The following is a 15360-nucleotide window of genomic DNA, read 5'->3' on the forward strand; positions in this document are numbered from 1 at the left end:
ATCATGTCCGACACTATTCAAGGTGTCTGAAGTGGCATGTTACTCCAGCCTCCATATTTGATTATGTGGCTTGCTGCTGTAACTGTTTCTAGTCAATGTAGATAAGGGATGAGGAGAGGCAGCAGACCAAGAGACGATTACACTCCACTTAGTGGCTTAGAGTTTAATCATCTGTCATCCCTGACTGCCCTGGGTCTATGAGATTGGAGAAGCCCCTGAAGTCATGGGGCGCTGGTGGCCTTACGGTGAGGAACCTGATCCAAGGCATAACGGGGTGGTGTCGCTATGGGAGAGCAGGAGGGAGCTGGAGCCAACAACCAAACAACATTACAGAAGAGACAAGACTCCCTGCAGATCTAACGAGAGGAAAAATAGGAGTCAGAAAGGTTGAGTTACCTCTCATGATCACGGCTTAGGAAGAAACTCATTTAGCAGAGGCATCATCTTTCTTCTGTGTCTTTCCCTCACCAGTCCCCGAGGCACCAAGTGCTGCCTGCTGCCTGAGAAGGACACGGGGCTCGGCGGGCACTGGGGCTGGGCCAGGCCAGCCTGCCTGCTGCTGTGTGTCTGGCTGCTCCGCTTCCTCATCATCTGGGAGCACGGCTGGCAACAGACATTCTGCCCTGCAGCAAATGCTGTTTTCCAGAAGGTCAGCTTCCCTTTCTTCCCTGGCCAGGTAGAGGAGGTACAGCAACATGACTGCTTCATACGTGGTCAGTTTGACTGGCTGACAGCTGGGACTCTTGTTCAAGAGTCGGTGATTTCAATATTGATAGGTGGCACTGTGTGCAGAGATCATGCTGAAAATTAATTGGAATGACTTTTCTGCAGAGCTGCTGAAGGCCAAGACACAATCATGACTAGGGCTGAGGAAGAAACAGCTGTCAGAGATCAGAAAAGTATATGGAGCTCCTAAAAGACTCACTGGACCCTTATTATTCAGTGTTTCTTATAAATGCTGTAATGTACTTTGTCACGCTGACAATTTTCTGCGATAACAAAAGGGTAGGTGCCAAGAATATGGCCGTGTTTAAGAAATGAGTGGTGAGATCTGGTTGAGACAAAGGCTCAGCAGAAATGCCAGCTCATACACCCATGTTCTCCTCTCCTTTCTGCTTAGACTAGCCTTTCCTGCGCTCCACCACCCCTTTAATATGAGGATACAGCAGATCAACTTGACAGCAGCAAATCTAAACAAGTGATAACCAATTCTATGCTTGCCTCCCATTCTAAAGAGTTAGCTGATGCCCATTTCTTCTTAAACAGTTTTTTTTTTTAAGAATTATTTTTTCATTAAGGAAGTTTCAAAATGTTCAGCAATCCTGTGCCAATTCATCAACTCTAACTAATGTTTTTCTACTAGAGCTACCCGCTCGACATCTTGTTCTGCAAATTTGATAACAGTCAGTATATTTGGCTCACTCTTTTTGATTATTTTTTTTTCCATCCAGAGAAAATTCTCCATCCAGTACTTCATACATGCTGCTTTTGGGTTGTTGTGAATGGCAATTTCATATTTTTCAAGATATTTAGAGACAATAAAAGCTATTCCTCAGGATAGGATGGATTTCATCATCTAGAGGAACAGATTCTTACCAAATTAAAAGGAAAGAATCCCTCCCCTGTAGCCAGCCTTCCTTACTGGCCATCTGCTAATAGTGCCCATGTGTGTATAAAATTCATTTGCACATTTAAATTGAAAAGCTCCATTTGCTCAGCCTGCCTATAACTGTGCTCTCTTGCTGGGGTGAATATTAGGTTTCTGATGCATGCATATTATCCAGTGAACACGGAATTGCAAATGCAATCCACATCCAATTATCTGGAGTTTTACTGCATATTTTCTACACATAACTCAAGCAGTAAGTACTACAATACATTAGCTCTCCAGGTGTCCATTTGGCTGGAAGAATTAGTAAGGTGCTTGCATTTAGCTCCTGTCCTCTAAAGTATAATTCACTCATGGTGTTGCTGCCAACATGGGAGGTCACTTGTACACTTGGTGCAGGATAGAAACATTGTGGGGAAGACACTGAGAATCCTCTGCATCTGACAGAAACATGCAGCTGGACAGGTTGAGGTAAACAGTCCCTAAGCCATTTTTAATTTCTTCTCCCCTGCCTCCAGGAAGGCATTTCACCCATGCATAGCCCAAATGTACTGGCTGAACACACATGGAGAGGATTTCAGACTTGTGTTACCTCTCATGAAGCCTGGGATTGATCTGCAGCTCTTAGGGATCGCAGCTACATTGGCTTGACTACTAGTCTACCAAAAAAAATACAGAAACCATATTCACAGCACTCCTTCCCTGGACCTATCTTAACCTCTTCCTCCCTCCAAAATGACAACTATATAAAGGAGTTACAAGCATCTACTCTGTAGATGTAGCTTGTGTGGTAACCAGGAACAGCTTCTGATTCAGAGCTCATTACACCGGAGAACTGAAACACCAGTTCTGCGTCGCGGCAGACAGACATGCATTTGAATGAGCTGCATTGCTGGTCAAGGCAATTCTTCATCCTTCCTGCAAAATTAGTGTTTAAGATTCTTCTGGCCTCTCGCAGACTCTGAGACAACTGTTATCCTACTGTCTGTCAAGTATTAGTTGCCATTGTGGCAGCTAATGGGTTTTGTGTAGATCATTAAAATATTCAAGAACTATGCATAGCCTGCAGCTTGATTTAAGCCAAAGATTTCCCCAGTGGGAAATGGAAGGAAAGAGCTGTTCCGGGGAAATAATAGAAGTCACACTAACAGTATAAAAACTACAGTGCAAGATTAGACTCCGATCCTATTTCTGTGTGTCCTGTGGAGTCAGTGGAATCACTCCATGTTTGCCTTGCTTTAAATAACATAAAATATTAAGGAATTCAAAACAATCAATGCTAGTTTTGGACTTTCTTAGAATGGAAAAAAGCAGGGGGGATGGCATTTAATCAGGCAAAAGTACCAGACATTTAAACCTACTGTTCACTCAGAACAATAACTAAACTGTTGAACTAATGCCCCATGGCATTGGATGCCAGTGCTTAAAAGCATACAACAGAATTTTAGCTACAACCGAAAGAACATCCTCAGTTACTATATATAAAAACACAGACATTTTGAACAAATCAAAGCATCACATGTGGTTAGCTCACTTCTAATTTGAGAAGACTAGAAAAAACTTTCTGCCACTGACAATTTGTGCCACAATTGGTAGCAGCAGATCTAATGGGTAACTTTCTACAGTGTATGTAGCTGTGGCTTTCATAGCTAGATACCTGCTGGCAAAATAGACACTATTGAAGAAATGCCCTCGTATTTCTTCCCTGGAGTATGGCTTATCTTTTTCTTTTAAAAACCAAACATTGCAGCAATACTCCTCAGCAAATGTGCTGACATTTTGGAAAGCTCATCTAAATACCTGTCAGATGCTTGACTGTGTTATTAAGAATCATGTTTCGGATCATTGTGAATATTACCAGAAAAATATCAGTAATAAAGTTGAGATTCCACTTTACAAGCCTCAGAAAAATAATGACTGTATTAACTTCTGAAGGGCTAATACCACCTCATGTGTAAATGCTAAACTTTAAGATAAGCTCAATGGCACATGGTGTTTGTAAAAGCTTCAGGCTGCAGAGCTGTGTCTAGTCAAATCCTTCCTGACTCAACATCAATTCTGAACATTTATATCTCTGGAGCAAGGAGCTTTTCTGTGCTGAGTAAACAAAATGGAAACCAATGAACAAACAAAAAAGCCCAGCCCAGCTCAGGGCTGGAAAAACAGTTGTCTCCTCTGTTGGCTTGGGACTGGAGAGTAGTAAGTGTTGTCTCACCTCCCTGTTCAAGAGCAGTGGCACACAGTTGCTAAACTCGGGAGGGCTGTGGTGTGACACCAGCTGCTCTGTGCCCCACAGGTACACCATGGTTGGGAAGGCTGGGGTGGGATAGGCAGCCTGACTGCTCAGATGTGCCTACACTGCTCAGTAGCAAAGGGGATGGATCATGCTCTCAGTTCAAGGACAAGCATTGTGGCTGGACTACATCTACGTCACACATCACTTCACTGTGGCCTTTGTTAAAAATAATTTAAATGTGTGCTTTTTCCAGTTCCCAGTGTGTAAATTGTGGGAAGGTTGTGTCTTAACCAACCTAGACAGTGTTTTTATGGCATGGAAATGGCTTTGTGATCAATTCCCTCTGGTACGGTATGAAGGCACCTGAGAGTGTTTGGGGGTTGCAACATCTGTTGGGATGATGTGGGAGGACAGCTTAGAGTGAAGGGAGCCAGGCTGATAGGGTGGTACCCATACTGCCTCCTGGAAAAGGTCTCAATGCACTTAATCCTTCATATTGTACTTAGGTGTCTTGAAAAGCAGTAGTTGACGTGAGCCAGAATGACACAAGAAAGCATGTTAATGATGAAATGAGCAAACACTGCTCGAGCACTCCATCTCACTCCTCAGCCTCACTCAACTTAGCACCCTAGGTTTAGCCTTTATGAACATCCATCATAAATTAGAAATGCCTCATGCTATTTTAGCTTGCAACAGGATTGATGCAGTTTGGAAACTGGAGAGCTGTGAAAAGTTTCCTCCCTTGTAAAAAGCAGATCCTTGTAGAAGGGAAAATATGGAATCATTTTGCCAAAAGATCTCAGACAGCTGGATACTGTGATTAATATAAACTACTAATAAGGCCTATGAGTTCTGTATATCCATAACGAAGTTGAAATGACTAGCATGAACAGTAGGCAGCCAGGAGAAGAAAATCTTGTGAAGAAATGCAAGAGCCTTTATATGTGTATATATTCACTGAAAGAAAATACTGACATCCATCAGACACGATTCACAAAGGACAATTGCTCCAGGGCATAGTTTTCTTTTAAAAAAACCCAGCAGAGTGGGTGTTTTGTGATCCTTGCCATGCATTTCCATGCTACTGCAGATGCAACTCAAAATTACTGACTAGCTGACTACTGCTAAATATTTAGCACACCTAGAAGGAAGATCATACTGTAAAAGGCCACTCTTTAATTGCTGCAGTGACTACAGTGATTTCTTCTACTCTCTGTACAGGGAGAGAATGTCAAGAGCAGCAGAAACCATTAGGAACCTGCGGGAACATTTTGATAATGAAAGTCACAGGAGATACCATTTTCCCACTTTGCATCCAATTAGGAGAGGTTACCAAAAGGCAATTTAGAAGAGATGTGGACATGAAGGATGGGATGGTAATTTCCCCCCGAGGGTTTTGCTTGGCTCCCACTGCAATGTTAGAATACTGCTAGAATAGGAATGTTAAAGAAGAGTATTGCTTTTAATTTACCTGGTAGGAACTGCTACAGTCTAAACTGAGTCTCAGCTGTAGTGTGCCACTGTGTTTGTGGAGAAGCTAATGAGGGGACACAGTGATGGCTTTTCAAATCCATGCATCTATGAAAAGATCACATTTATGTATATAGTGCTCTGCCTATGGCTATTGAAATATAACTTCTGTCATGCAGTTTGCATTTTTTAAGAAGTAAAAAGTAATTTATTAAGGGGTTATTCTTAAGAAAATGGCAACTTATTCAAAGCCATACACTTTACAAGTTATTCTGAAGATAATGGTGTATTTTTCTGTTCATGTTTTATCTACTGCTGTGTTATCCTCTGACCTCATCTTCTAGAAACAGATCCAGTCGAATGCTGAGGCACTTCCAGTTATTGAAGTGGTAGGGACTCCCTGGATTCCTGCTCAGGAATCAAAAGGGACCAGGCAAATAACTCAGAGGGGTATCTTCCCTTCCCCTGTTGCTCTCTAAGAAACTTTGTTCCTTCTCCTTAGACAGTAGCATCTGCCTTCTGTGGTTGACTAGAACTGCCTGAATTGGAAGCTCAGGATGAAAACAAAGCATTGGACCCAGTCTCTTGACTTCTTTGTATTTCATTCATTTTGTGTTTCTGCTTTGTCACAGACTTCCACTACCAGACCATGAACCTGAACCAACCTTTCATGGACCAGGGCCCTGCTATGCCACAGACTGTCTCTGTTTACAGCCGATGCAGCCCAAGACCTCTCCTGGGAGAACATGGAAAAGGAAGCCCAGAACACACCACCTACACAAGCCAGCAGTATGTGAGTGTCAAAGGGAGCACAGCAAACCTCTAGGCTCACTGGGATAATTCAGATCTGGAACTCAAATTCCCATTGAGACTGTCCTCTTTGATGGACCTTTCCTACCAAAGATGACACAGCAGAAACTCCCCCTCCAAAAACAAGAAAGTGGACTGCAGATATGCCTTTGTCAGGACAGAAGGGCCTCCTGAGGAGTACAAAGGACCTTGCATTGCTAGTCTCTTCTAGGGTTAACACAACAGGGTGCCTCAGGGCAAAGTCTCTTTGGAGGTAGGCAGGTATTGTTGGGACAATAGCTGGAAGATAAGGAGAGGAGCAGAATTTCTGGGCTATAGGGGTAAGTTGGGAATTGCCTATTGTATCAAAATACAAATATTATTCTGTACCCATGCACACATTCATAATTTTTACTTGTTGTGAGTATCCTTTTTTCACACTCGGTCTGAGCACTTTGGGTCCTTTATACTTTCATACAAAGCACTGACATTCTTGATTTCAGCATGGTTAATGATGTATCTTGATTCGCCAGAGTGCCTGAAATAGATGCATGTTTCTGTCAAGTTTATGTATTCCATGTTGTTCACAGATCTCTGCCCAGCTTGTATCACTGCCCCTTGTGTACCTTCATTCAGTATGAACTACCTTGATGCCTCAAAAATGACATGAAGAGGGAAGATTTTGAGAAGGCTGATCCAATACCACGAAGTATGTTCATAATTGCTACCCAGAAAGGGTATAGCCAGCAGGGAACAGAAGTCCTTGACCACCTGTTTTTGTCACAGTGACAGCACCAGGGACTTCTTCCTATGGAAGACACAGTGACCAAAACACCAAGGTCAGACCACTAACACATCCCTGTGCTACAAGCTCATGTCCTCCAGTATAGCACAGGCTGTGCTGGCAAACCAGAAAGATGCCGATTTTGGTCTCAGGTGGGCACCTGGTACATGTCACTTCAGCACAGTGGAGAGAAGAAGTCAGAAAGGCATAAACTAAGGCTCTGTTAGGCAAGGTTTTGCCATGATTAGACCTTCTGGAATACCCTCAAGAAACCAGGCCTTACCAGCAGCCCCTTGAAGCCAAATCCCCATGTGACTTACAGGGTCTCAGAAACAGAGGTCCTGACATACGTGGGGATCCAGAGGAAAGCTAGAGATGGAGCCTGCAGTCTCTGAGACCCAGCTAAGGCAGCAATTAACAACATGGCTTTTGGCCAGCTACCCTGTTGTGAGGGTGTTCACCACTCCACCAGTGAAGACACATTCATTTTTTAAAAAAATTTAACTGCTGATCTCTTTTGTTGAATGATGGGAAGAGTTTCTGTTAGGACCTTGGAGAGAAGGAGATGATCCACAACATGTTAAAGGCAATGCGATTTTCTTTCAGAAATATCAAAAGCAACAGAAACATTTGAAGTAGCTTTTGTAATATATATACCAGCAGAGTAGATCGCTGCACATTTGGTAGTGCTTTTCATGGTGTAATTCATGACCTCAGGAAAGCACAGCCTGAAATAAACTGATCCAAACCATTGCCTTCACACTTACACATATATGCTTTATAAACCTATATATGTATATATATTTATTCATAGAACACTATTGCCTCATCATATACAAATGCTGAGGCAAGTGCTAGCCTTATAGATTTATTCTTACATGCACAAACATACAGACAGCTAAAGCCAATGTCCTTAAACCCCTTCCACTCTGACAGCTGTATTTAAGCTACATAAACTGTTGCATTTATTCCTTTGTGACTGTTATGTCAGCTTCTTCCAATTTTAATGCTGCTTATACTCATCATTGCCTTTTACCTCTCTGACCTCCTTGAAGGAAAAAAAAACCAAAACCAACAAGAAACCCCAGCACAGAAGATAATTGACTCTATACTAGTGGTGTTATCTCAGAAGTTTGACATGTACAAACTTCCCAGTAGAGCTGCCTAACCCAGCTCAGGTCCTCAGTGCCAACCCAAGCTCTCCTTCAAAGCAAGGCTGAGGGACCAAGAGTGCAACTACAGAAAATCCTGCAAGATTAAGTGGTTTGGAAGCAGACATTTAATGTCACATCAGTCTTAGACGGGGAATCACGCAAAAGGTTGAAAGCTGTGTCTCTGGGAAATGTGATCTATTCACATGAGTTTGCCCTATCTGTGAAATTTAAACACAGGAAACAGGATTTGTCACGCAGGATCAAATCATAAGGGTACTGAGATTACCACAGCATTGCCCACTGTGATTACTGTCCACTGTGGAGAAAGAAACTATAAAATACTGCACACTGTGCTAGGTTTTAATGGGGGATCAACATATGTTTTCATCTCTGCTCTTTCAGTAGAATTTCACTAACCAGGAGGCTTAAACTTAGTTTGCGTTAAACAAGAACTAGTTATCTGAACTTGCCCTTGCTCACATACTGTGTCCTTAGAACAAAACAAAGTGTTTTCTCCAGAGACAATTATTCAGAAAAATAAAACCACTGAAATAATTAAGCAAAATGCATGAGGTAGTACAGTATTTTCCTCTGACTCACTATCCCAGTGAGGCATCAGGTATATGGCTTTCCTGGAGAAGCAGCTTTTCAGTCTGTGGAACAGATGAGTTAGATGCTGACAGTTGAAGATGTCAGACTAACTCATTATAAGAGTAGGAGTTGGGAGTCCTGCTGTGCTAGCATAACTGCAACCTGAGTAATTGCCTTCATCATCTGAATTCCTTCAGCTTTCTCAACTGGTTACAGTACTCTCCCCTTGCCATCCTGCCCCAAGTAACTCTGCCCTGTTACTAGACTCTCCTAAAACAATTCTGCTCTTTCACCCAAAGATAGCTGCATTTCAGAAGTCACTGAGCTGCTACCAATGTATTTAGGTTTTATGAGAAAACAGTGAAGCCTTTTTGGGATGAAAGAAGTTAAGCCTATGTTCAACAGTCAGGCAGCATCCCCTGATTTTTTCTGATCCTTACACTATGCTGCAGCACTGTCCATTGTACTATCATCTTCTTTGTCTCTCACTTGTAGATGGGATATTAGAAATTAACTTCTGTCAAACTCAGAATACAATGAAGCCAAACAAAACAGAGTAAACTGAATTAATACAGAAACTCCAAATGTACTATATTCTGTTATACCACAAGATATCTAGTCCCGAGGTCACATTGTATCTTAAAAAAACTGCAATTCATATAGACCTCAGAAAGTAGGACAGACTGCAGGGTGGAGCTTCAGTCTTCATCTGCCTTTTCTTGATTTCAGAACTTTTGACCACATATTAAAGACAAGCACACTCCTCTAGGTACTTGTGTATGAGTACTAATAAAAAAACAAAAATAAAAATAATCTAAATAAAACTCCAAACATCAGATAGCAAGACAACTTGAGTGGTGTAAGGACTTGTTACAAATCAAGATGACCCTTTAAACAATTGCTTGAAATAGCAACAAAATCAGAAATTCTTTAAAGGTTTGGATAAGTATCCCAAAGGCAGAAGAAATAGCCACATAAAACCTGTATCATTGGGAGTCTGACTTTCTGTCTTCCAAAAGCACTGATTCAGGTTTGTATGATTTTTAGACAAAATTGATGTTTTTTTGAAAGTGTACTCCTGTCAGGTACTACATAAATAATTACAGGGGAAGAGGACTGGGTTCACTTTAGGAAATGAAGTAAAGCATAAACTAGCAGAAATTTAATTTGCTTGTTAAGATTTTAGGACACAGATGATTTACTAGCCAGGCTGCTTGCCTCATATATGCAAAAATGTTCCTGTTAAAAATACTCAATAAACCAATGATGCTAACACCATGTCATAGAAGGTTTTACTGCTCAGCATGGAACATTTTCATCAAAGCAGCTCAGTATTGTACTTGAGAAAATGTGACATGCAAAAAGTCTTTGCATGCCTCCTTTCTACGTGCTGTATCTGCTCTCCATTTAATATGCAGGTTAGAATCTGTTATTGCACCATGAGAAGACGAAGTGTTAGGAAGGTGCCTTTCTGTGCCAGGCTTGGAGCTTGCAAGTTAATAATTCCAAAGAGAAGAGATGAGCAGTCCGAACTGACACATTTCTTCTCCAGCTTATCTTCCCTTCTTAAATTTCTGCACAGGTTTTAGAGGCCCCCATGAAAGTCTGTGGGAAAATAAGATTAAAATCATCTATGGGACAGATGACCAACACTGGGTCTTTCCCTCCAGCCAAAAGCTAAACAAACTTGCTCTGTAGTCTTCTGAAAAAGAAGCCACAAGCAAGATGGGATCAGCCTCCTACTTGCTCTTCATGCACACTCCTGCCTCCAGCTGGGCATCATATCAACCTGCTAGATAGTGGACAGGAGGATGCATGCTGCAGAGAATATGTTCCAAGCACATCCAGTGCTATGGTTGCTGGCTTACCATCTTGCACAAGCAGAGAAATCTGAACTTTGAATCCCAATGTAAGACAATCAGATCTGATACATGCAGAGTACACAGTATGCCCTGGCTTTTTGCAGGCAAGGAAGTGGCTCCACAGACATTTTAGGTAGCATCCCTTAGTGGGCAGCGTAAAAAGGGCATGAAGGTAATGCTGCAAGGTGCAACTAAGCAAATGTTTCTGTCTGTGATGAAGAGTCTGAAATTACTCCCACAGGTTCCGGCTCTGTCCAACTTCTTCACTTTCTACTGCTACAAATGCTCAGCTTTTGATCCACTTTAGCCGTCAGAGCACAGGTTTCCAGACTGTTACTGTCCACAGAAACAGTAAGCTAAGGTGCTGCATCACTGCTCATCTGTGGACAGTTTCCACACCAACAGGAGCTGTAGTCACTGTAAACAGCCTGTATCCCACCACTTCCCTTCTCCCCTCTTGCACCATACAAATATTCCTGCAGAATACCTCCACCAGAAGGCCGTGTGCAATGCTGATGATTTTAACCTTGGAAAACTGATTGCTTTTGAATTTCTTTCCAGGTATGTTGTAACTTTCAAACAAGAATGCAAGTTTGGGGATCACTTTTCTAAAGAAAAGGAAGACTACCATATGTATGATATTTTTGCCTGTCAGAGTGAGAAGCCAAGATTCCTTTAATAAGTCCCAGAAAAGTAACAAGACCACCATGTTTTCATTCTCTGGTCTTGAATACGTAGCTGATTGAGCCCATAAAGCCAAGGCACTAGGGTGAAGTCACAGATTTTCCACTGCAACTCCTGAGCAGAAGAAAGTCAAAGGGTCATAAGGTACTTGTTTCAGAGCACTGCAGTCCTGGAAACAAGGGGAGGAAAAACATCTTCCATCCCAAAATTGTTCTGAGGTGCTTAAGAATGGTGTCTGCAGTCCTTGCTAGTGAGACCATACAGGGCTCCTATTCCTGTTGGTTTGTTCACTTTGTTCAGCAGAAAAAAACATATCACAGAGAGCTCCACCATCAAGGAAAATGTAAGTTGTAACCTAGATTTCAGTATTACACAGTACAAAATAAATATATACACAACAATCCTAGGGTTGGGGTGGAAGAGGAGATCGGAAGCATTTCTACCTGCCAGGGGGATCATTAGCAATCAGTGCCACAAAGTCTCACTCTATGAAACAGGACACAAAAGCATGAATTTCCTTTTCCTCCCTTGGATCACTGACCCACCCAACATGCTCACCAGCCCTTTATGTGAAACCGGGAATACATCACAATCTTCTCCTTAAGAATGGAGGCCCATACTCTCAAAAAGAGCTGGATTTTGAGGATTATAGGTACATGTGCACATAAAAGGGTAGAGGGACCTTCAGTTTTGCGATGTCCGTTGTGGAGTGTCTTACAGAGATGGGATTTTTAAAAAACTTTTAGCTCTCTCAATATCTGTCTGTCACTGGAACTCAGAAAAAGCAAAGCATGACACATGCCTGTTCTCTTGTGAAAGCCCAGGGGAGAGAGCCTACTGAATCACTCTGTTGTTCTCAGGTCTCTCCCAGCGTCTGGCCAACAGTGACAGTGCTGGCATGTTCTCTGAAACATCTGCTATTGTCTGAGAAGTGGAAGGAAACAGTTTATTTTATCTCCTGTAGCTGTTACAAGATTGACAGTGACAAGTGTGAAATGGACATGTCCCACTGAAATTCAGAAAAGAAAAGCCCTAAGCAACTTTAGAATAAGTACATGGACTCAATTGCCTCATTGCTCTGTTGTGCGAGTAGATATTCACATCTGTTTTAGCAATAAACATTGGCTCCCTCCTGCTTTGTAGTACCTTTCCTACCCAGCATAGACAGCAATTTCCAATACTGCTCTCTCTTCTCCATTACTTATTTTAGTGACTTGAATTGTACTGCTCCCGATTTACACTGATGCAACTGAGAACAGAACAGAAAGAAATGACTGTTTAAAATTGCTCCAGGAACTATTCTTGCCTACCCTTCTGCTATGGCATCAGAGGAAAAAGAAGGCCAAAACCATTAACTCTTCTCACCTTGCTGGCACAAAGCTTTTTCATCTTTTAAAATAACCTATCAGATTTCTAAAATTCCTTCAACACACACTTAAAACACTGATCGGTCTAACAGCTGAGAAGAAAATCTACAAAAATAAAACACTTGTACCTCATATAAGTTACGAAAAATGTTCAGAATACCGTGTCCAGAGATTTGGCTATGAACATCCCCCCTTGTGCTGCTACAGTAGCTATAAGATGTGAGTTAAGGGCATCTATGTCTAGTTTGCTATAGAGCACACGCCATATTTTATAGCAACACTGGAACTGTCAGGGTGGATTGGACAACCGGTGTATCTCACCCGTCATCCTGCTCCTGGCAGCCGGCAATACTTCTAAAGAGAAGAAGGTCAATGCCCTACCTCCCACAACCCTTCGATCATGTGAAGTGTCCTTCCAGACTGCTCAAAACCAGGCTGGGTAGATGGTGGATCTAGGTCTAGTAAAGAGCTGGAAGGCTCTACCTGGTGGTTCTCAAGAGTGAAAGTGCACAGGTTTATGGCTGTAAAGCATGCTTCCCTGGGAAGCATCACCACAGAGGAAGAAAAGAGTTACCTTCCTCACTAGGACCGCCACAGCTCCCAGTGTGCTCCCAAGACAAGCAGAGAGACAACTTCTCTTCCCCAGCAAAGGGAACCATTTCTGATTCTCTGCCCCAGATGAGGGAAGACACACAATAAGATGCCCTCACCTTCCTCATCCCCTTCCCAAGGGCACACAGCACAGGAGAAAGAGCCTGAGGACCTCTAACATGCACCAGCTGGCACAGGGATGAAGGGAAATGCACTGCAGCTGGGGATGGCTGGACCTGAAGATGCTCCAGCTGCCACAGGGCCAGGGGCTGTAAGGGCAGAGGAGACAGCGTTTGAAGCCATACTTTACCTGGGGATGGCACAGAAGGGAATTCCAGGCAGGAAACACTGGAGAAGTTTGCTCCTCCTTTGCCCTGCCCAAATGTGTGCTTTGACCTTCCTGAAGGAAGGTGCTTAGCCCTCAATCCACAAAGGACATGGTTCTGAGAGTTATACTCCTAACATATATAACAAATAACAACTGCATCTGTAGTGCAGGAATCCTAGCCAGTCACTCCCGACTCCTTATTGTAGGTTTAGAGAAAAGCACATTCTTTTCTGAGCTGGGGAGTGAGAAATGTACCTGAGGGTCTTGCCAGCAATAATTTAAACAACTTGTATATACTTACAGGAGGAAGTGTTTGTTCCTTCTGTTGAAGCTTGTATCCTAAGCATGGGTTCTGCAACACACAGAAGTAACAACAAAGTTGTAAGAATACAGCCATAGCTACATTGTTATACTGGAGGAGCCCGAACATCTTCCCCCAGTAGAGCTTTCCTTTTTTTTTTTTTTTTTTTTTTACAGTAATCAGAAACTTGCCAAAGCAGAGGAAAAAAATGAGATAGCTCGAGAAAGCAAAGAACTTCAAAGTCGGTACAGCATGTCCTAGGCACACTGTGAATAATCAATTACAGCAAAAATGCTCCATAGTCCTGGGAGGGAAGGCCAGGAGAATAACTGGCAAAGAGAGCAAAGTTTTCAGCTGTTTGTGACAGCATCAGAGGAAAGTGGAAAGCAGTGGGTCTTGAAGCTCCACATGCTGACCCAGGAAACACTAGCTTCTTATCTTTTTCTCACATAACTCCAAAAGGACAGTGAGGCCTCCAGGTCCACCACTACTATGGCTAAGGACCTTTGTGGCTTGAAAGAGAGTAGGGTCTGTGAGTGCCCCCACCTCTGCAGAGAGCTGTAGCTGGAAGGCTGAGCAGGACAAGTTCTAGATCAAAATGGGACATAGCACCAGGCCCAAAGTGGTTACAAAGAAAGGAAAAAGAAGAAGCATTCTGAAGATGGCAGACAATCTTGTAGGACAGCTGAAGGAAATGGCCCTCAACACAAATCACACAAAGGAAGCACTCAGAAAAGTTAATGGAAGAAGCAAGCTAGCCTGATGCTAAAGCTGAACCTCCTGAGCTGTAGGAACCTGAACTACACAGCAAAGCAGAGCCATGCATTTGAGTGGCTGCATGGGCTTTCACTGTCTTAGAGCCCAGAAAAACATAGAGTGTCATGCACAGATAAAGAACTCAAGAGTGTGCCTGAGGAGTACTCTTAGCTGGAAGGGTTTGCAGAGAGAGTGCTTTGCCTGAGGCGGCAATGTGAGATGCTACTGTGGAGAGGGATGAAGGAAGTCAGGGTGGCTAACAACCAGCCTGTGCATCCTAGGGAGCAGGTCAGGCATACTGCATGCTCTGAAGTGAAATATTTAACAACATGTCACATTAGGCAGAAAAGATGATTCTGTCACCTAACAGAGTCAGTTTTAAGGCAGAGTAAAACCACTTAGACCTAGCTCCTGGTGATTTAAACACCAGCATGTCACAATAGCCTATCTTCAATTAAAGAAGCAACACACTAATAACTTATTTGCATTTGGAACACCTGGGAAAAAATCAGCAGTGCCCAAACCCGCAGACTCTATTGGTCAGCAGGACACTCCTGTAGTGGCAAAGAAAGCTGACATGGTCTGGGTCTGGGGCTGGGTGAGAGCAGCAGGAAAAACAGCACCTGGCTGGGTTTGGGACTAAGCAGGTCTCTGCTCCAGCCTCATAGCAAAGACCTACTCAGAGCTCCCTGAGAAGACCTCAGCAAGCAGCCACTGAACATATTGCTTTCTGCTCTCCTTCAGGACAACAGCGTGATGTGCCGCTTGGCATGAAATCTGCCAGTGCAGCGATTCATCAGGAATGCAGCCAGCCTTTTGAACATCCCAGCCTCCTCCT

General features: G+C 42.9%; 1 protein-coding gene across 3 annotated transcripts in view; it reads right to left on the reverse strand.

Annotated features, from left to right (window-relative positions):
• NRG1 (neuregulin 1) overlaps positions 1-15360 on the reverse strand; it is a 482035-nt gene that overhangs the window by 113996 nt on the left and 352679 nt on the right. The window contains exon 6 of one of the 3 annotated variants that reach the window (XM_054810028.1): positions 13767-13817. The exons of the other annotated variants lie outside the window; for them this stretch is intronic. Coding sequence (XP_054666003.1) covers positions 13767-13817 — 51 coding nt within the window. The remainder of the gene's footprint in view (positions 1-13766; positions 13818-15360) is intronic. 3 annotated transcript variants of the gene reach the window in all.

The sequence above is a fragment of the Grus americana genome, chromosome Z, assembly GCF_028858705.1.
Source record: "Grus americana isolate bGruAme1 chromosome Z, bGruAme1.mat, whole genome shotgun sequence".
Lineage (NCBI taxonomy): Eukaryota > Metazoa > Chordata > Aves > Gruiformes > Gruidae > Grus > Grus americana.